At 34.7% G+C, this 21,235-nt stretch overlaps 2 protein-coding genes and 1 long non-coding RNA gene across 3 annotated transcripts; 1 reads left to right on the forward strand and 2 right to left on the reverse strand.

Annotated features, from left to right (window-relative positions):
- LOC107867452 (cytochrome c oxidase subunit 6b-1) lies at positions 1-5,089 on the forward strand. Its single transcript, XM_016713704.2, has 5 exons — positions 1-274; positions 2,275-2,571; positions 2,669-2,751; positions 2,863-2,944; positions 4,725-5,089. Exons 1-5 carry the CDS (start codon positions 233-235, stop codon positions 4,776-4,778), a joined length of 558 nt encoding a protein of 185 aa, XP_016569190.1. The 5' UTR covers positions 1-232; the 3' UTR covers positions 4,779-5,089.
- Positions 5,090-10,718: 5,629 nt separating this feature from the next.
- Positions 10,719-14,107, reverse strand: LOC107868687 (titin). Its single transcript, XM_047411686.1, has 3 exons — positions 12,798-14,107; positions 12,488-12,539; positions 10,719-12,194 (listed from the first exon to the last, which is right to left on the reverse strand). The coding sequence occupies exons 1-3, from the start codon at positions 13,955-13,957 to the stop codon at positions 10,734-10,736; spliced, it is 2,673 nt and encodes an 890-aa protein (XP_047267642.1). The 5' UTR covers positions 13,958-14,107; the 3' UTR covers positions 10,719-10,733.
- A 3,020-nt stretch (positions 14,108-17,127) lies between these two features.
- Positions 17,128-18,775, reverse strand: LOC107869515. The gene is made up of 4 exons (XR_001673834.2): positions 18,711-18,775; positions 18,167-18,537; positions 17,697-17,773; positions 17,128-17,520 (listed from the first exon to the last, which is right to left on the reverse strand). It is a non-coding gene; the product is annotated as an uncharacterized LOC107869515 (long non-coding RNA).
- Between the last annotated feature and the right edge of the window lie 2,460 nt (positions 18,776-21,235).

Consider the following 21,235-nt stretch of genomic DNA (forward strand, 5'->3'; position numbering starts at 1 on the left):
CAGATGTAATTTCCTCAATTTCAAAGAGATCAACTCGAGTGAGAAGTCATACAGCCAATAATAACACAAACTTCAAGCCCAATGGGCTTACACGCCTCGAGATGCGAGCCTTTTTTTCCAACGGCGGCAGATCAGATGCTTCTCCATTTCCTCTCAATACTCAACCAACTGAAAATTCATTTTTGTCTACTAAGCTTTGGCTCATCGTCCGCCGTCGCAGCTGAATTCAGCAATGGCCGCTGTCGAATCACCAATTCCTCCTTCTTTATCTGACGTAAATCTCCAATTACTTACTCCTCTTCCTATTTAGTTTACTTCTTCTTTTTTAAAAATTTTCTTTTTAATTGAGGATCTATTTTATGCTCTCATTGTTCGTAATTAGATTTTGAAATACATGTGACGATGTGTTTGTATTTGTTACGAAGTTTGTGATACTAATTATGGTCTATTTTATGTTATCTTTGTTCATATTTGGTTTTTTTGAAGTGCCTGTGATGTATTTGTTTAACCTTATGAAGTTTTGTGATTTTAATTGAGGATCTATTTTATGCTATTTTTGTTCATATTTGGCCTTTTGAAGTGTTTGTGATGTATTGTATACCTTATGAAGTTTTGTGATTTTAAGTGAGGATCTATTTTTATGCTATTTTTGTTCATAATTTGTTTTTCGAAATAATTGTGATGATGTATTTGCATTTGTTATGAAGTTTTGAATCTGGAAAAACGTTTATCGTATGAGCTTGATCTTCAGTTTGATTTTAGTTCTGACAATGAGAAGTTTAATTATTTCTTAATTGTACAAAGGAATTAGTTTTTGTTAAGATTGAGCAAAAGAGAAGAGAGAGAAGATATTTTGTGGAAGCTTTTCTCTAATTTCATTGATAATCACAAAATCTGTACATGGATGAATGTTTATAGACTACATCGAACTAATTCCAGCTGTTGACAGCTCATCTCTAACTATCTAACTAACTAACCGACTAACTAATTACTTGATTACCACTAACTGTCATTAAACGGTATTAACAGAAAATAGGAAAGAAATACATTTCCGGATACTGTTGTACAGGTAGTTAGCTCAACAGTTTTGGAGAAAGAAATTGATTTAATGATCAAAAGACACAGTAACCCGATTTTTCGAGCTCTAGAAATGAACTAGACACAGTAACCCGATTTTTCGAGCTCTAGAAATGAACTTACCAGCTATTTATCAAAACACACCTCAACTATCAGTTATTCCATTTCCTATCTGAGATTTTACAATGAGTAATTCTGATTTAAAAGAAATTTAGTCAATGGAATTTGAGGTTATTGTAGTAAAGAGGGGAAAAGTCGACTAGCCTATGTGTGTGTTGGGTTTATGAGAAAACTAGATTCCTTCGTTTGTTTATTGAGAGAAACAGCCAAGTGAATGTACAGAAATGCAAAGACAAGTAAATTTCCATCGTATGGTTGTCAATTGGAAAGGTGTAAGGAGTTAAGCTCTGTGTGTAACCAATGTGTTTGAGCATATCGTGAGTTAAATTTCCATAATATGGTTGTGAATTGTTTACTTTTGCTTAGAGTTTCTTCACGAAAGGAAAATTTGATCAGAAGCAATTGAATTACTGTTAAAGTCAAGTCCTGAAGTAAAGCATTACTGAATGGACAGGATTGTGCTTAAAGAGAGCCTGCTCTCTGCTGGGGCATAGGATGGGGTGGGGGGTGACGTCTGTTCTTATTGTGTAAAGAGGTACACACTGATTGGTGTTTTCATAATAAGCATACTATGGAATCATCTACTGCTAGAATTGTTGCACCTTAGAAAGGACAAAAAAGAGAGCTGAAGCGTAGCAGGGAAGCGTCCTAGTAACAAATAGACAAAGAACCCATCTTTATCCATTTTTTGTTTTTCTATCTTTTGTTTAGATTCGAAATTGTGATCTCTCTCACATGGTTCCCTTGGCAGCTCACCCTCCAAAGTGCACACCTTCTTAGAATTGCTTGCCCCTCGCGTCAGCTGTTTTGTTGAATCAGCACTCTACGTTGATCATCAAGCGGAGGAATGTGTTGTAACATTTATTTTTCACCTAGTTGTGAGCTTATAATTTATTTAACTCTTCCTTATTGACATGTTTCTCGAGGATTTAATACTATAGTAACGTCGTTGACTTTCTTATCTAAAAATTTCAGGCCATAATAGCAGTCTTTGTATTACTATTTTGCATTGAGATTTTCGTTGCCTTTAATAGAGTTTTTTGCTACAACTGACAAACTTTGTCCCTGAATTTGCAGCAATACTTACTGAAAGAGAACGAAGAGAAATCCCCCACGACTGCAAAACCGGTGAAAGATGCTGAGGTTAAGACTCCTTCAGCTGCTCCAGCTGAAGAAGTTATTTCCAAAACTGAGGAGAATCCAGTGGTTGAGAGCACCGAAGTTGCCCCTGCACCCGAGGAAAGCAGTGAAGCTGTAGCTGAACCAGCTGAAGCCTCTCCTGCTGTGGAGGCTTCTAGTGATGAAAGCAACGAAAGTCCTGAAGATGAGAGCTCAGGAGATCAAGAATCTGCTGTTGAAACCCCTGAGATTAAGGTTAGATCTATTTAACCATCAACCTGGACTTCTTACTACTAGCCAAGAGCATATGCATTGACTGTTTTCGGTTGTTTATGTTATGATTGGCAATCAGCTTGAGACAGCACCCGCTGACTTCCGCTTTCCTACTACAAATCAGACGAGACACTGCTTTACAAGATATGTCGAATATCATCGGTCAGTAACACAGCTATATACTAGCCATTCCTCTTTTGTGTATCTTCTGTGTGTTTTGTATTTTTATCAAATAAGGAAGTTTCACTTATGTACCATTCGTTTGTATTTCAGGTGCACAGCTGCAAAGGGTGAAGGTGCACCTGAGTGTGGCAAGTTTTCCAAGTACTACCGTTCCCTTTGTCCTGGTGAATGGGTATGTTTTAAAGCTTTTGATCATATTTATATGCTTTTGGTAGTATGCCAAGTCATCTTGATTCCCATGTTTTACTAAGCTTTTGTCAAGTATATGACAAATTACGTAGTAGACATCCACTAATGAGACGGAATTTCTATTTGGTATGTGAATGGATAGATTCAGGAATAATGTGGATTGGACCTAAGAATTTGAAACTGATAGAAATTATATTCACTGAGTCATTTGGTTTATGAACAAGTGATAGAGGAATTGTATAATGCAGAGAATCACATGATTATTTTGTGCAAAATACATTTATTTTTAAATGCTCTTCCCATATTAATATTAGATTTGTATTATTTAAATTTCAAAGTAAAAATAAAAAAATGGAAAAGGATAACGTTTACCGAAGCCTCTCTCTCTGTGTGTGTGTGATTCCAATACACTCTAGGAAAAGGAATGACATCAGTATATGCTGAAGTTCTGTGAATTTACGGCAAAACCACTGCAAACATGCGAAAGCAAAACAATACTCCTAGTTAATACAAGAGGGGGTATGGTAAAGTTGATTTATCCTTGGTAGTAAACCCTGGGAAGTCAGGAAGTTCAAGTTAGAGGGCATATTCATATGAAATAGCATATTATGGGATTGGTCAATCTTTCTCATTGCGTTAGGTAGGTAGGTTGGTAGGTAGGGAAGGAGCGAGTAACCAATGTAAGGAAAAATACGAGAGACAAATGATTTATGCTAAAATTGAGCAAAAGAGATGTCTATTGTGAATTAGAGACAACAAAACAAGTGAATCTAAGGAAGAAAGGAAGGGGTGATTGACACTTGTCACAGACAGTTGCAAAATCCAAATAGGGGAAGGAGTTATAAACTCTGCTGTCATTATTCCTCGGTAAGTGGGAAGATGGATATTCTTCTGTCCTTGATATCAAAGGGAGCGAAGCTGTGCTAGAATCTGGGTGCATGATTGGAGATGAAACTCTTGGACATTTTTTCATAGCAGCATGAAATGGAAATCTTACATTCATTGGCATTTGAGTTTGCTTTTTCAAAAGTTTTGCTTTAACTGTAGGAAAAGACTTGCGCTTGTGGATTTGAAATCCCTATGGCCATCCAAGGAGGCCCAAAATGCCATTCTTGTTAAAAAAATGTTGGGAGGTAGTCAGGTAATATGTCAGCAGAATGACGTCCTAACCCCAGCCTCACCTTCCACAATATCGATTTGTAGATATTACTTGAAGAAGACGTTCAGATCTAAAGACACAAAGAAACAGTATATGATTGGTCACTTGGTTGTTTCCACATCTTTTTCACAAAGGAAGTATCTACTAAATAATGAAAATCCCTTCTCCTGTATACTATCTTGTGGTAAACACACTTCTTGCTGCCACCTAGTTAAAGCTAGAATTTGTGTGTCCTCCTGGGTAGTGATCGTGATGGACATGATATAGATTTGCAGTGTTGAAAAGTTTACAGCTGTGATCAAAGCACAAATCAGATCAGCCAGGATCAAATGGTTAAGTGTGGACATCTTTTGGGGTACAAAGCAATTTTTAGTGTGGCTGATGTAATGTTCAACTAAAATATTGGCTAATAAAGACTAGCTGAAAGAAAGACCAGTTGTGTTGTGTTCTTACCAAATCAGTTCTTGATACTGTTTTGTGGCTAACATGTGATATCTTCGTAACTCATTAACTTTATGGTGGTAATTTTTTTTTGTATATATGAGTTAATCCTTTCAAGGTGTCAGCTTCATGTGTTGTTTGTTGCTTTTGATTATGGCTGCAGATTGACAAATGGAATGAACAGAGAGAGAATGGAACCTTTCCCGGACCATTATAAATTGTGATGCCCAACTGTTCTCATCCTTGCATCTGAAATTCTCAAATGAATGGGGGTTCCATTTTTGTTATGAATAAAATTTGGCATGCTTATTGGATCTAGCTCAAGCCTTCAATGAGTTCGCTCTTAAAACAAAGTTATTTTGGATCATCACTTCTTGAGTTATCTTCTTCCTAAATACAATTTTATGCATCGATCTCCTGTAAGTTTATCTGTGATGAATCATCTAGTGGAACCTGCTCACATTTTTATAAATGATGCAAACTGATCATTAATTTCACACAAATAATGCTTATTTTTTCATCCCTCTATTTAGCTCCTTCCATGCAGCACCTGCAGACCCCTAAGCTATAGCCATTGTCTTCTTCACGATTAAGCTTATTGTTTTAACCCAAAGATTGGAAACTTGCATTTCAAATTTGAGCTTTTGCCAGTGGTAGAACTTGCTTTGGTAATATCGCCATGTACCTTATTGGGTCGCAATGATGGTTAGTTTGTCTTTTCCTTCTTGTTTGGCGTTTGCCACCTTAACGATGGCAAGTCCGGAACCAAAATATGCTGTGAAATTAAAAAAAATACCAAAATATGTCATGTATTTAAAATGTTACCATAATATGCTTAAATCTTTTTTTAAGAGAGTTATATATATTATTTTTAACGAAAGTTTAAAAATGAGTTAAGATTTTAGAAAAGTACACAACTCTCTTTTTAAGTGAGTTATGCATTTTTTTTACATAACTCACTAAACAAGAGAACAAAATGCATAGCAAAGGCCTTGTAGAATAGAACTATCGTCGTCTAGTTTTTTTCATATGTTGTAGACTTATAAAAATGAGTTGGCCTTTGCTTATAGTGAAAATAATATGTAACTCAGTATGTAATTTTAATAAGAATAAAATTTTGAAATAATCATAAATTTCAAATTGTTTCAGAATTTTGACTTCAATTTTAGTCATTTATAGATTTGCTAATGCAAATCACATTTAAATAAAATGTTAGATATACGGTAGTATATAAAAATAGAAACTTGTATATCATAAAATAGTGTTATTTGGATGGAAGTATTAACTTGAACTTGTAATTTTTTTATTGCAAAAATTCAGTAGCCTTTTCTCCATGGGTGACGATAAAAAAGTTATAACCTCAACTAGGTATATACAAACTGAATACACGACGGAATATGATACGTGATTAATCAAATGACTCTATGAATTTGCATCGATACTTTCACATTTCTATCTCCCTCCCCCTACCCCCGAGAATCTTTAGAATTTTCAATGTTTAACTTTCAATTCGTCCCTAACTATCAAATGAAATGTGAATAACACATTTTCCTCATGATTTGTCGAGTTTCACCCCTATATTATTCGGATTCATTTTTAGAAATAAAAAGGAAAGAAACGGACCATAATGAAAAAGAAGGACAGGTTATTATATGTGGGATTAATAATGTGCTTATATTAATTATGAGAAATAATTGAACCATCGTCGTCTAGTTTTTTTCAAGTGTTGTAGGCTTATAAAAGAGAGCTATGTATTTTATTCTCTTTTTGAGTGAGATATGTAAAAAAAAATACATCACTCACTTAAAAAGAGAGTTATGTAACTTCTATTAAATAACTCTCTTTTTAAGCGAGTTGTGTAAAAAAAAAAATTCACAACTCCTAAAAAAGAGAGTAATGTACTTTTCAACAATTTTAACTCCGTTTCTGAACTTCCGTTAAAAATAATACATATTATTATGGTAACATTTTTAATACATAGCATTTTTTGGTACTTTTTTTAGTTTCATGGCATATTTTGGTTCCGAACTCAACGATGGCAGACCCTAGGTTATCACTAAATTATTTTTTCAAAAAAAAAAAGAGGGGGAGGGGGAGGGGGGAGGGGTGGGGGGAGGCTACTTATTTTATACTTTTGACGTTGTCCTCGTATCAATTCATTTATTTGCTATCCATTAAAGACCTAATAGAACTAATGCAACGAGCAGAGAAGCATCATGATTCACGTGCTGACGGGCTTATATTGGGTTATCAAACAATAAAGCATGGAAAAAACAACAATCTTGACCTTTTGAGTAGAAGAATAGATAGGATAGTGATACGTTAAATTGTTTAAGCGCTTGGTTAAAGTTTTTACTTTGGATAATTTCCTTGATCGGGTGTTCATAATTGATTAGGAGTAAACGAATTCGATGCCAGGCTATACTCCATAGGGAAGGGGAGAAGCAGGGCTCAAAGAACGAGCCGAGCCATGAAATGTTTGAAGACTTGGCGGACCAATGTGTGGCATGAACCAAGATTGCAGCCCTTCGAGGCAAAGCTCAAGGGCGATCAAGGAGCCAAAATGATTAAGAATTACCAAAAGCCAGAAGCAGGAACTCCTAATCAATATAGGGAGATAGAGAACGGGGACTGTATATTATAACCAGAGAGAAAGATGTCCAAATGGAGATGATGCAACCAGCAGAAAAACAAGAAGAAATTTGGGATACTGTCTGATGATACAGATGAAAGTAAAGGTTATAATCTGACTATACATGCATATATGTATGTACAGAGTGGAAGAGAGAATAGATAACACTACGTAAGGAGCGCAAACAGAAGGAACTCAAGATACCAGGCTTTATGGAGGCATTCCACTTCTGCATTTACAAACTAGAATTCACATCAGGGGCCAGCAATTGAAGGAAGAAGGTGCAGGTAGAAGTTTCGCATAAAGAGTGTAATATTCAAATTTACAGAGGGGAGAGAGACGACCATCAATCTCTATCATCATAGCTTTAATTCATTCGTTGAACCTTAACACCATTAGCATTGAGGTCCATGTCACTTAAAAACAGTCAAAACTCCGCCAGATCGTTAATTTTGAATCAATCTTCCTAAAGGGCACCAAGTATTCCAATGGCAACTTAATAGTGGGTAGATATCAGAATATTATTGAATAATAAAGGAAGCAGAGACCATGTCACTCCAAACTCAATTCCACCATATCATTGGTTTTATGCTATACAAGTCTCAGCAACAATTCAAATAACTCAGTAGTAGTGGCAGCAGCAGTAATGATTATCAATCTAATGGAGCACGACATTGAAATGAAAAATCCAAACATAACGATACAGCAACAAAGTTCCAACACCTAACATTCATAGATCTACTCAATCTATATCCTTGTCTCGGAAACAACCAAAATGGAAGAACTTCCAGGTTGCAGTTGCTCAAGATAAAGAACTCTTCCATCAAAAACTTCAGAGTGACAAAGCAGGAACAATCCTATCCCCTGAACTAGCCAAAAGTACATCTGACTTATGCTCTCAGAGCTGGAATCCTTAAAATTCCTAAAACAAACCAGTAAAAACCCAGTAGCATTTATCGATCAAAAATCATCGTTTAAATTACAAGGACTTTTTTTAGACAACCCCTAACCTCAACCGTCCGTTTGCTCCGCCACTTATTATTATTGTGAGTGTCTTCACAAAAGTACATTTTTACATTTTTACAGACATCCTCAAATAAAGGACACTATCTTCTAAGAAACTCTACAGATCTAGAAGCAGATTAAAAGTTATTGTAGAAAATATAAAGTGAAGAAATTGATGCGAGGAAAGCACTGCATCCAACTAAAGTATTCCTTGAGAAGGGCTGAGAAGAGAGCTACATCCAACTGCTCTAAACAGTGCTCTTATTTGGCATCCCTAATCATACAAGGAAACCAATATGTTTGTTGCCATATTGCATAACAGAGAGATGCATACCGGAATTCAACCTAATCGAACTTCTGTAGATAGCTGATCCACGAAGGAAGTTCACTCGAAGCTAATTCATATATCCTCACATACCAAAAAAACAACAAGAAGAAGCAGCCCAGTATAGTCCCAAAAGAGTGGTCTGGGAAGGGTAGAGTGTCCAGAGACTTCACTCCCTACCTCGAGGAGGCAGAGATATTGTTTCCAAAATACCTTTGGCTCGAGTAACGAACACCAGAGCAACTAAAGCATACCAACATAAATGACAGCACTACAATAGAAGCCCTGGAGTAACACCAACTATGATTCTGTTAACCCATGAATCAGCAAACATTCAACTGCTAAACAAGCAGCTGTGGCTACTAGACAGCACAAGACAAATATAGTTTATATCCAAATGTCAAATTACACAACAACCTCCAATCTAGATAAATATGCTACTTAAAGACAAATGAGCTAATTAAAACTACAAAAAAATGAGCAATTAACAAAACTACAACCTAAAAAGGAAGTTCATCATAAACTAGTTTACTCTTTCTGTGAGAATCACCATTAGCATTGAGGTCAATGAATACAAGGTCAATGACATTTTAAAACAGAGTCGAACTCCTCCACATCGTTAATTTTGTATCAATCTTCCTAAAGGGCACCATGTATTCTTGTATGGCTACTTAATAGTGGGTTGATATCATAATATTATTGAATGAAGTTAACAATGAAGGAACCGTAGACTATCACTCCAAAGTCAATTCCACCATATCATCGGTTTTAAACTAAAAGTCTCAGCAACAATCCCAAGAACTCAGTAGTAGCAGCCTCAGTAACGATAACCAAGTTTATGGAGCAAGACATTGAAATGATAAGTTCAAACATAATGACAGCACAACATCAAAATTCCAGCACCTGCCATTCATCAAGATCTACTTATCTATATCATTGTCTCGGAAATAACAAAAATGAAAGAACTTCCAGGTTGCAGTTGCAACATATAAAGAACTCCTTCCATCAAGAACTTCAGAGTGACAAAGCAGGAACAAACCTATCCACTCAACTAGCCAAATGCACATCGGACTTTATTGCTCTCAAAGCTAGAATCCTTTAAGTTCCTAAAAACAAAGCAATAAACCAGAATAGCATTTATCGATCAAAATCATTGTTTACATTCCAATGACATTTTAGACAAGCTCCTAACCTCAACCTTCCGGTACTCTACCACTTATGATTACTGTGAAGTGTCTTCACAAAAGTATACTTCTCAAGACATCCTCTTCTAAAGTAAAGGACACTATCTTCTAAGAACTCTACCGATCTAGAAGTAGATTAAAAGGTTTTGAAGAAAATATTATTTGAAGAAATTGATGTGAGGAGAAAAGAACTACATCCAACTAATTAAACCATTGCTTGAGATGCTGAGAAAGGAACCACATCCAACTACTCAATCGTTGTTCTTGTTTGACATCCCTAGTCATAAAAGGAAACCAATATGGTTGTTGCCATATCCCATCACAGGAAGATGCATACCGGAATTCAACCTTAAATAAAACTTGTGTACATAAGCTGATCCAAGAAAGAAGTTCACTCAAAGCTAATTCATATGTCTTCACAAACCAACATAAATAACAAGAAGCCCAGTGTAGTCCCAAAACTGGAGTCTGGGGAGCGGAGGATAGAGTGTACCTTACCCCTATCTCAAAGAGGCAAAGAAGCTCCCTCGAATCGAGTAACGAACATCGGAGCAACTAAAGCATACCATCATAAATGACAGATACAACGAAGTAGGAAACAAATATACTTGTGTCCATATTGCATCACAGAAAGATGCACACCGGAATTCAACCTTCAATAAAACTTCGGTACATTAGGTTATCAAAGGAGGACGTTCACTCAAATCTAATTAATATATCCTCACATACCAACATAAATGACAGCCCCAAAATAGAAGCATGAGTAACACCAACTATGATTTTGCTAACCCGTGAATCAGCACACATAACAGGCAAACATTCAAAGGCTAAAATAAGCATTTGTGACTACTAGAGAGTGCGAGACAAATATAGTTTCTATCCAAATAGCAAATCATCCATAACAAGCTCCAATTTAGATAATATGCCGATTATAGAGACAATGAGCTAATTAAACTACACAAAATGAGCAATTCACAGAACTGCAAGCAGAAACAAACCTAAAAATGAAGTTCGTCATAAACTAGTTTACTCTTTCAAGATCTCAATCCCAGAATCTCTCACAGTTTCGCGCACCAGCTCCACCTGCTCAGCAATTAGATTCACTCTCCTCAAGCACAAGTCAGCCTCAGCTACCTTCAAAGCTTCCCACTTTTCCTTCATCTCATTCCTCTTCTCCACGCTAAGCACCCCAGAATTCTCTTCAAGCCACTTCTCCAAGCCAGCAACATTTTCAACACAAGGAATCAAATTCAAATTACGCTTAACCTCCACGGCCTTCTCCACCTCCGCGCTCAGTTTCTCTTCCTTCACTTCAACCAAAACCCCATTATCTCTACCTCCACTGTCATTTTTCCCCTTAGTAGCTGCTACATTTCCCGGTGAAGAAACTTCCATCTCTTCGCCGGATTCTGATTCGGTATCTATGTTTCCTGGTAAAGAAACTTCCAGCCACTTCTCTAAAGCAGCAACACTTTCCGCACACAAAATCAGACTCAAATTAGGAGAAAACTCCACCGCCTTCTCCACCTCGGCGTTCTGTTTCTCTTCCTTCACTACAACCAAAACCCAATTATCTTTACCTCCACTGTCTTTTTTCCCCTTAGTAGCTGCTACATTCTCCACTTTAACAACTTCAACTTGACCTTTATCTGCTTCGGATCTAGGTTTTTTGGGGTCATCCATGGGCTTTGATAATATGGGTTTTACAACTGAGTTTGGTTTCTGGGTTTTTGGATTCAGATCAGGTTCAGAGTCGGAGTCGAATTCCTTTTCTGTAGAAGAAGAGGAATCTTGAGGTTGTGGCTTTTTTGGAGTGGCGACCGGTGGTTGTTCAGGTTCAGATTTGGATTCTGATTCAGTATCTATGTTTCCTGGTGAAGAAACTTCCAGCCATTTCTCTAAAGCAGCAACACTTTCCACACACAAAATCAGACCCAAATTAGGAGCAAACTCCACTGCCTTTTCCACCTCCACGTTCTGTTTCTCTTCCTTCACTTTAACCAAAACCCAATTATCTTTACCTCCACCATCTTTTTTCCCCTTAGTAGCTGCTACATTCTCCACTTTAACAACTTCAACTTGACCTTTATCTGCTTCAGATCTAGGTTTTTTTGGGTCATCCATGGGCTTTGATGATATGGGTTTTACAACTGAGTTTGGTTTCTGGGTTTTTGGATCCAGATCGGGTTCGGAGTCGGTGTAGAATTCCTCCTCTGTAGAAGAAGAGGAATCTTGAGGTTGTGGCTTGTTTGGAGTGGCGACTGGTGGCTGTTCAGGTTCAGATTTGGATTCTGATTCGGTTATGTTTCCTGGTGAAGAAACTTCCATCTCTTCACCGGATTCTGATTCGGTATCTATTTTTCCTGGTGAAGAAACTTCCAAATCTTCACCGAATTCTTCATCGTCGTTGAAGTGATCCTTAGCCATTTGATAGTGTAAAGACTTCAGGCATTTAGGGCAAAAGAGTGTGTAGCCGCCTCCCCCTCTCTATTTTCTTTTAAAGACAAAACTTATCAAGTTCAAAGGATATAACTATGATGAAAATAAAAAAGGTAACATCATTAAGTGGGGAGACCATGGGGAATTATCCACTTATATTTTCAAGGTTGGTCAAATATAGCATACCATCATAAATGACAGCATACAAGGAAACCAATATGTTTGTGTCCATATTGCATCACATAAAGATACATACAGGAATTCAACCTTATAAAACTTATGTACATAAGCTGATCAAAGAAGGACGCTCACCCAAACCTAATCCATATATCCTCACATACCAACATAAATGACAGCCTCAACATAGAAGCCCGACTAACACCAACTATGATTCTGTTAACCCATGAATCAGCAAACTTAACAGGCAAACATTCAAAGGCTAAAATAAGCATCTGTGACTACTAGAGAGCGCAAGACAAATATAGTTTCTATCCGAATAGCAAATCATACATAACAAGCTCCAATTTAGATAAATATGCTGATGTAGAGACAATGAGCTAATTAAACTACACAAAATGAGCAATTCACAGAACTGCACGCAAAAACAAACCTAAAAAGGAAGTCAATCATAAACTAGTTAACTCTTTCTAGGTCTCAGTCCCAGAATCCCTCACAGCTTCGAGCACCAGCTCCATCTGCTCGGCAATTAGCTTTACCCTCCTCAAGCACAAGTCAGCCTCAGCTGCCTTCAAAGCTTCCCACTTTTCCTTCATCGCATTCCTCTTCTCCACGCTAAGCACCCCGGAATTCTCTTCAAGCCACTTCTCCAAGCCAGCAACATTTTCCACACACGGAATCAAATTCAAATTACGCTTAACCTCCACGTCCTTCTCCACCTCCGCGCTCGGTTTCTCTTCCTTCACTTCAAACAAAACCCCATTATCTTTAACCCCACCATCTTGGCGCCCCTTACTTGCAGCTACATTATCCACTTTAACAACCTCAACTTGATCCCCCTTATCACTTTTCTCCTTACCCCAAATCTTCTTCGACAATTCATACACTTTCTGCTCGTGGGCCTTCGTTAAAACCCTCTCTTTCCCCTTCTCCTTCCCAGCATTGTTCATATACTTCTTCTTCAACCTCCTAATCTTATCCTGCAACTGCGCCTTCGACACATCAACGTGCAAAGACTTCTTAATAGACTCATGAAACGCACCCAAATCAGCAACCGGGTCAGCTTTTTTCTTCGACCTGTAATCACTCATCCCTTTCAAAATAGCAACCTCGTCATCTTCACTCCATAATCTCTGAAACAACTGCCGTTTCACATCCTCATTCACCGGTTTCTTCACTGGAGTTTCAACCTCCTTCTCTTGTTTCTTCTTAGACTTCTTCGATTCCTTTGCTTCACCTTCACCCGCTGCCCGTTTCGCCCCGACAGTGGAACTCGACTTCTTCGGAGAAACGAGCTTGGCGCTAGCATCTGATTTGGATCTAGGTTTCGGGGAGGATTTTTTCGGGACATCCATGGGTTTGGAAGCAATGGGTTTAACAAGCAGGTTGGGTTTCTGGGTTACCGGATCCGGGTCGGGTTCAGACTCAGACTCGGATTCTTCTTCTTCAGAAGAAGAAGAATCTTGAGGTGGTGGCGGCTTCTTTGCAGCAGCGACTGGTGGTTTTTTCTGTGGTTCGGGTTCGGGTTCGGGTTCGGGTTCGGGCTCAGATTCGTATTCTGATTCGGATCCCGGCGAAGAAACTTCCATCTCTTCGCCGGATTCTTCTTCTTCATCGGAATGATTGTTAGCCATTTGAGAGTGTAAAAGGGTTTAGGTGTTTAGGGCAAAGATACAGCACTGTAGCTAATGAAGACACATTTATCAAGTGTTCCAAAGTATATAGATAGAGTAGCTATGATGTGAAAACATACAAGGTAAAAACTACTAAGTGGGGAGACCCATTGGGTATTGGTCAAATTAAGTTCAAATTTAAAAAGATTTGAGAATATTATTCCCTCCGTTTCAAATTGGAAAATTTAGGCTTTCTCTCCTTGGAGTTATCGAGAGAGGGGAATGGAGATACGCTCGTTCGATTAATCAAAAAAAAAAAAAAAAAATTATTACTTAGTATTGATATTTGAGTGAAGGTTTTTCTTCGATTCACCATTTTCGGACTGATCATCTTGCAGCAACAAAACAAGGCTAGGAATGAATCGAGTTCATTTGGCTGGATTGAAAGAGCCATCAATCACTGTGCAAGGTGAGATATTTCATGATTAAATTTTTCAGTGACGACAGGAGAAGCAACTCGTCTACTTTATTATGTTTGACTGATAATATAAATTTATTTTGGAATCAAAACACAAGATAATTTAAATTTGAAACCTATTCATGTGATATTCCACTTGATTACATTCAACTTGTGATTATTTTACGTCACCTCTCAGATAAAAAAAATTAATTCAAAAATTATAATTTTAAAATATTTTAATTCGCATAAACGACAACTAAAAATAATGTCATTAATCATTGCACATTCTTTAAGTACATTAACTAAAAGGCTATTTTAAATAGGGCAAAATTCAGAAATAACATACTTAACCCTTTAATTATGAGATTCATATCAATACTTTCATAATTGCATATTATAGAAACTTTTGATATGTATTTTTGCAAAGTGTTGCTATAAAAATACAAATACAATTGTTTTTACTGCATTAATTATCTGATCTAAATATGGTAATAATTTCATAAATTAACAATTAAAGATTACAATCTCATTAAAAGCTCACTAATCACCCTTTTTCCGTTCCCTTCCAACAACCCTATTCAAATTCAAAAAAAAAAAATTGTATTATCCATTCGCTATATGCGTGATTCTTCTTCAAAAAAAAAAAAAAAATCAATTCAATTTTCCAGTCGCTAAACGCATGATCCTTAAAAAAAAAAATCAATTCAAATTTTTGTTGAAGCTTCAAATTCGGTGTAATTGAACAATCAAATTCAATTGTACTTGTTGATATTCAAAAAAAAAATCGTAAAGTTCAACTATCAACATTATCTTGTTCTCGGTAACACTTTGAAATTTAATTATCTTCTATGAATTAGTGCTTAAGTGTTGTTTCAGGTATTACCGTATTTTTTTTTTTAAGTATATTTTGTTTTTGCCGATCGTTTTTTTCAATTACTCAATTTGTGATGCATCGTAGATTTATTTACTGATGCTCCTATCTAGTTTTTTGTTGTCGCCGTTAAATTTTGTATGAATAATTTCTAAACGAATTTCGAGTTATAAGCAATGAAGGAGTAAATTCAACATATATAACAAAAACCTTCAGAATTCAACTATTTGTTGCCAAATTTCAGTTTAGAAGTTGTTTCAGATATTAAAATTTCACTGTTCGACTATTTATTTGACAATCGTTTGTTATTATTTTGATCGGTTTAACAATTGAATAGATTTTGAAGCTTTCTAGAATTTCGATTATGAACATAATTTAAACAAATTTTGATTTGAATTTTATTCAATTATTTTCTGAAATCCTAGATCAATGAATGATCGAATTCAGCTGTTGAATGTGATGAAATTCTATTGACACATATCAAAATACAAATTAGGTATGCTCCCAGATGTATTTTTTTGTGTTTAATGTTAAAACTGCATATGTATTTTTGCTATGCTTAGTGTTAACACTGCATATGTATTTTTGATTTGTTTGTCGGAATTTCAGAATATAACTGTATATGTGAAAATATATGTTATACGTGTTTTACTTCTGTTCGATTTAGTAGTTTCTGTATTTGGTTGAAAACTTTTGTTGTGTTTGTATTTTACATCAAACAAATTTTATTTTAATGTATTTTTTGAACAAATTGTGAAACTTTGTAGAATTTCAATTATGAACATAATTTAAACAAATTTCTATTTGAATTTTATTCAATTATTTTCTGAAATCCTAGATCAATGAATGATCGAATTTAGTTGTTGAATGTGATGAAATTCTATTGACCCATATCAAAATACAAATTAGGTATGCTCTCAGATGAACGAGACGTCTATAACAATTGTACTGCCACCAAAGTACAAATGCCCTCCTGGAAGACCTCCTGCAAAGAAGGATCGTGGAAAATCGGGTCAAGATATGTTTGGAAAGAAGAACATCAACTCATGCACTGGATGTGGGGCTAAGGGTCACAACAGACATTCTTGTAGAAAATATCATAAATGATACATTTTTTCTTCTGTATTGTTTTTTAATACTTTCTTCTGCACTTTTTATAATAATGAACTCATTTTTATGGTTCTAAACATTTACTTAGCATTTGCGATCCAAGCACTGTTTAATATGAATGTTGCATTTGTATATAATGCAAAATCTGAACACTGCTTATGTATTTTGAATCTACATATCATATGTATTTTGAACACTGTATATGTATTTTTAGTACAAATTTAGTGACTTTGGTTAACCTCATATGAATGTTAGTTTTAGAATGAAGAAAAATTAAAATAAATATGATGTATATTGCATATGTATTTTTAATGCAGTTTCATATGATTTTAATAAAATTTTAAAATAAATTAATTTGGTGCATTTTTCTAAATTAGTTAGTTTGAATCACCTCATATTTATTTTGAAACTATTGAACAAAGGATAAATACATATGATATATTCTGCATATGTATTTATTTAATGCAAAATCTGAACACTGTATATGTATTTTTAATCTCTAAATCTCACAGCAAAAAAAATAAAACTTCATAAAATACTTAAATGAATTTCTTTCATTCAATTCACAAACTTAAAGTTGAATTCATCGCATATGTATTTTGAAAGTAAATGAACACAAATTAGAATATATATGAAGGTAAGTGCATATGTATTTGTATTGAAAATTTCAAGACTGTATATGTATTTCAGAGGTCAATCGCACTGCAACCAATATTATTGAACACTGGAGTAAAACACATAGCACAAAATTGTTGAAAACATATTCAACTTATACAACAGAAATGAATTACTTTCATTCACTTCAAAATAAGTAACATTTAAACACTTCAAAACATGAAATAAGTTTGTACAAAAAAAAACAACATCCATACACCAGTTTGTCGACTATCCAATGTAATAAACTCAACAATCATCATATTTCTTAAACTTTAGTGACACTAGTTATTCGGCTTTGCCTGCCAGGCCTCAAGGGTGCTTCGACATCGCCATGAGCATTTGCTTCTTGTTTTCTCATGCCATATACAGTCCCACAATAGTCCAGCATAACATGTACGAAGTGTGTTGGGATTGAATTCAATCAAAGGAACTCTTTTACCATAAGAAAAACACTCTGCGTATGTTACCATATACAAACCATAGTTCCTACAAAAAAAAATTGAATAATAAAATTTAATTTCTACAAACGATATTGGTAAATGTATTTTAAAGTACTTACAAACTTTCACTTGATTGTTGAACCAATTCATCTGCAAATAACACATCAAAAAGATCTGACAAGTTTTTATCTTTGTATATTGGATGGTTATGAAGATCAATACCTTTCTTATCGTAGAAATTACAAGCTTGGGACACAATGGGATAATCTCAGCTAATTTTTGTATCTCAGCCAGAACAACTGCATAGTGACCAGAGAATTCATATGAATTGTATAAGAATATGCACCTCTCGAAGAATGATAAAACTGCGAGAACCCAATGATGTTTCTCAAATTTAACCAAAAAAAAATCTTGTAAAACTGTAAAAAAACAACAACAAAACATATTAAAACTACACCTTAAACTGTATAAATCAACAAAATACAACCAACACATCAAAAAATACATATAACATGCATATGTATTTTTAACAGAACAAATTACCACATTGCAATTCCTAAATACATATCAGGAGAAACATAAAATACATATTAACTCACTGAAAAAATACATATTACCCCAATTGATAAAACTTTACAGAAATCCCTAAATATATAACAGTAAATAAAAAGACATATACAACGAAAAAATACCTCTTCCTCTGTGTCTTCTTCAGATTCATTAGCACAAAGAGTTCTCAACATCGTCATCAACATTGTTTGACTTTTCAATTTCTTTTGCTTTTCTTTTCTTCTCATATTTTTTTTTAATTTGTTCGCCTTTTGGAGAAGAAACTTTTTTCAACCACTTTTTTCTTCAAAATATCAGTTATCTTCGAAAAAATTCAACCAACAACAACAAAAAATCAACCCAAAATCATCTACAATATTCATTCAACTCCGATTATCCTCCATTTATCGCTCCGATTATCCTCCATTTATCGCAACAAAACAAAACCCAGTTCCAATTCTCATCCAAAATTTAATTTTTTCAACTATATCAACTCATAAAACATCAAATTTAACTGAAAAACAAACAAAACAAAATTCAGCAAATTCGATGACCTTGATTCTCCGTTAACAACTACAAAAATCAAAACCTTTAAGATGAAATGGAGAAATTGTTTACAGTACAAAATTAAAAAAAAAAAGTATATCGAGAAATTGATAACATGCAATAACTGAATTAATTATTTACCTGAAATTGTGAAACAAGAATCGTGGAAAAAACGTTAAGAAGGAAAAATTTTGAAAGAGAAAAACTGATAAGAAGCATGAAAAATGGTAAAGTATAAAGCAATTAAAGGAAAAAGAAAGTCTTAAGCGTAAATAATGGAACCTGCTTTTAAGATGCGGTAATTGTGGTCCCCCACTTAAAATAACACTACAAATGCCACACAGGGTAATTAGAAAAAAGTGTTACTATTTTTTTGTAATTTAGTACTTAGGTATGCTAACATATGTATTTTTCCCTTTTAAGTAAATTAACCTTAATTTAATGCTACCATCTTTTCACCATATTAGTCCTTCTCCCCATTTAATGTGTACAGAAAAGGTGGAAACAAATAATTAGTTATATTTTAATTTTCCAAAATGAAAACTACTTCCTTTGTTTCATATACTTGGCTTCTATTGACCTGCCTTACGCTTTAAAATCAATTTTTTAAATGTATATTTTTGCTAAACTATCCTTATTATTAATAGTTTGTCACCAGGGATGGACCCACGTGTGCATTTTTGGGGTGCTCGAGCACCCACTAAACTCGACGTAGAAGAGGTATAATTATATAAGAAACAGTAAAAAAATGGTAAATTATATTATAAAAAAACACTCAGAGAACAAAAGCATGGCTGGGTGTTCTGGCTTTAGGCATAACTTTCATGTCTCACATCCTGGAATCGAATCTCGACAGCTGCATCGTTTAATAAAATTTTTCTTTAAAGCACCCACAGCCAAAAAAAGTTAGGCTCGCCACTGTTTGTCACTCTAAATTTGATTACTACTGTTTTATGGAGATATTTAATATGAAAAAAAAAAAAAAACAAGTCATAGAACTCCCATAATTTGATAAACAAACAAGTAAATGAAATATTTATTTTTGATAAAGGTTCAAATAAAGTAAAATGAAGAAAGTATTTTGATCTAGCTATTCCCGTTGGAATTGTACAAAATTCAACTGTAATTAGTAACTGCACAAAATGAAATATTGACTTATTGGTATCATGTGGAAAAAAAATAAAATGTCCTTAATTTAATAAAATAGATAAATAAATGAAATATTTATTTTTGATAAAGATGATAAATAAAATACGATGAAAGAAGTATTTTGATCTAGCTATTTCTAGTGGAGACTGTTCAAAATTCAATTGTAATTAGTAACTACATAAAAAAGATTACTGACTTATTGGTATCGGATTGTTAAAGTTTATAATTAACGGTTGGTCTAGTGATCAATGAAGTGAATAAGAATCATGAGGTCTCAGGATAAAATTTCAATGAATATAAAAATAACGTTAGGCAATTTTTTCCCCATAAATTACAACCTTGGTGGATAGGTCTTTAGTCAAAAACAAATTATAATATTTATTTATTTTTAATTTAAGAAAATGTTTGGTAGCTAATTTGGAAATGAAGTATGTAGGTATTAAATCGTTATGCCTCTAATTTCATTGAGTCGGACAGACACGCGATACCCTAAAGGCCTTAGAGAATTAACCTATAACCCGTGAATAACATACATATAACTATGATAAGTAAATAACTTTGACGAGTGTAAAAAAGATGCCTGAATAAAAGACTAGCGTAGATAGGTCCAAAATGAGTGTACATAACTTGACTATTGAAGCCTTAATTATTAAAAGACAAGACACAACTATGTTTTACTTTAATATTAGTCTACAAAAGTCTCTAAAAAATAGATGGTTTAGTTTAGGTCAGATCAGGACCCCGTCATACCCTGAACTATAATATAATATCAAAATATATGCTAAAACTCAACAAAGCATCAAATCAGCCTGAATCTCACCAAAACCACTAAGTTTCTTATGTTTCTATTAGGAAAATCTATTAACTGGAGTACCTACACATGTGGCATGAAATACTGTGTTCCCCATAAAGGACATCAATACGAAAGAATATACTGAATATGTAAGGCATACAGTAATCATATGTAAAATATGAACTCAAGTGAAACCAGGTACAAATATATAGATAATGGTACTTATACTTATAGAACCATTTACATTATATTTTTTTCTTTATTGACTCTTCTTGCTTTATAAACTTTGTAAGACATGTGATAAAATGACTAGTTGATCAATGGTAGAACAGGATGATTCATGTTAGGCATTTTAATTTTAAGATATTGTCCTCATAAATATACAAACATAAATATACAAATCGAGATCGACTCATACAAAGTATTATAATTCCTGGGGTACCACCAATAAATATATAACTTGGGATTGACCTATGCTAGGTCTTGGCCTCTGCCCTTCTTCTTGTTTTTCATTTCACTTAACATGGGCAACAAATTGGGCACTTAATATGGGCCTCAATCTTCCTCTATTTGGAGTTATCGAGAGATAAATGGAGATACGCTAATTCAATAATTCAAGAAAAAGCAATTATTGCTTGGTTTTGATATGCGAGCGAAAGTTTTCTCTTCTATCCAGCACTTTCGGATTGATCATCTTGCTACAACGAAGCAAGGTTAGGAATGA

Source organism: Capsicum annuum, chromosome 4 (genome assembly GCF_002878395.1).
Source record: "Capsicum annuum cultivar UCD-10X-F1 chromosome 4, UCD10Xv1.1, whole genome shotgun sequence".
In the NCBI taxonomy this organism is placed as follows: Eukaryota; Viridiplantae; Streptophyta; class Magnoliopsida; order Solanales; family Solanaceae; genus Capsicum; species Capsicum annuum.

Excerpts from the sequence above, each read along its gene's own strand:
- LOC107868687 (XM_047411686.1), bottom strand. The coding sequence starts at position 13,957 with ATGGCTAACAATCATTCCGATGAAGAAGAAGAATCCGGCGAAGAGATG. Across the intron at positions 12,540-12,797 it reads AGGGATTCTGGGACTGAGAC|AATCATAGTTGGTGTTAGTC; the intron begins CTAGAAAGAGTT and ends ATGGGTTAACAG. Across the intron at positions 12,195-12,487 it reads TGAGGCTGTCATTTATGTTG|AGAGGGGGAGGCGGCTACAC; the intron begins GTATGTGAGGAT and ends AAAAGAAAATAG.
- LOC107867452 (XM_016713704.2), top strand. The coding sequence starts at position 233 with ATGGCCGCTGTCGAATCACCAATTCCTCCTTCTTTATCTGAC. Across the intron at positions 2,752-2,862 it reads AGATATGTCGAATATCATCG|GTGCACAGCTGCAAAGGGTG; the intron begins GTCAGTAACACA and ends TTTGTATTTCAG. Across the intron at positions 2,945-4,724 it reads CCCTTTGTCCTGGTGAATGG|ATTGACAAATGGAATGAACA; the intron begins GTATGTTTTAAA and ends TTATGGCTGCAG.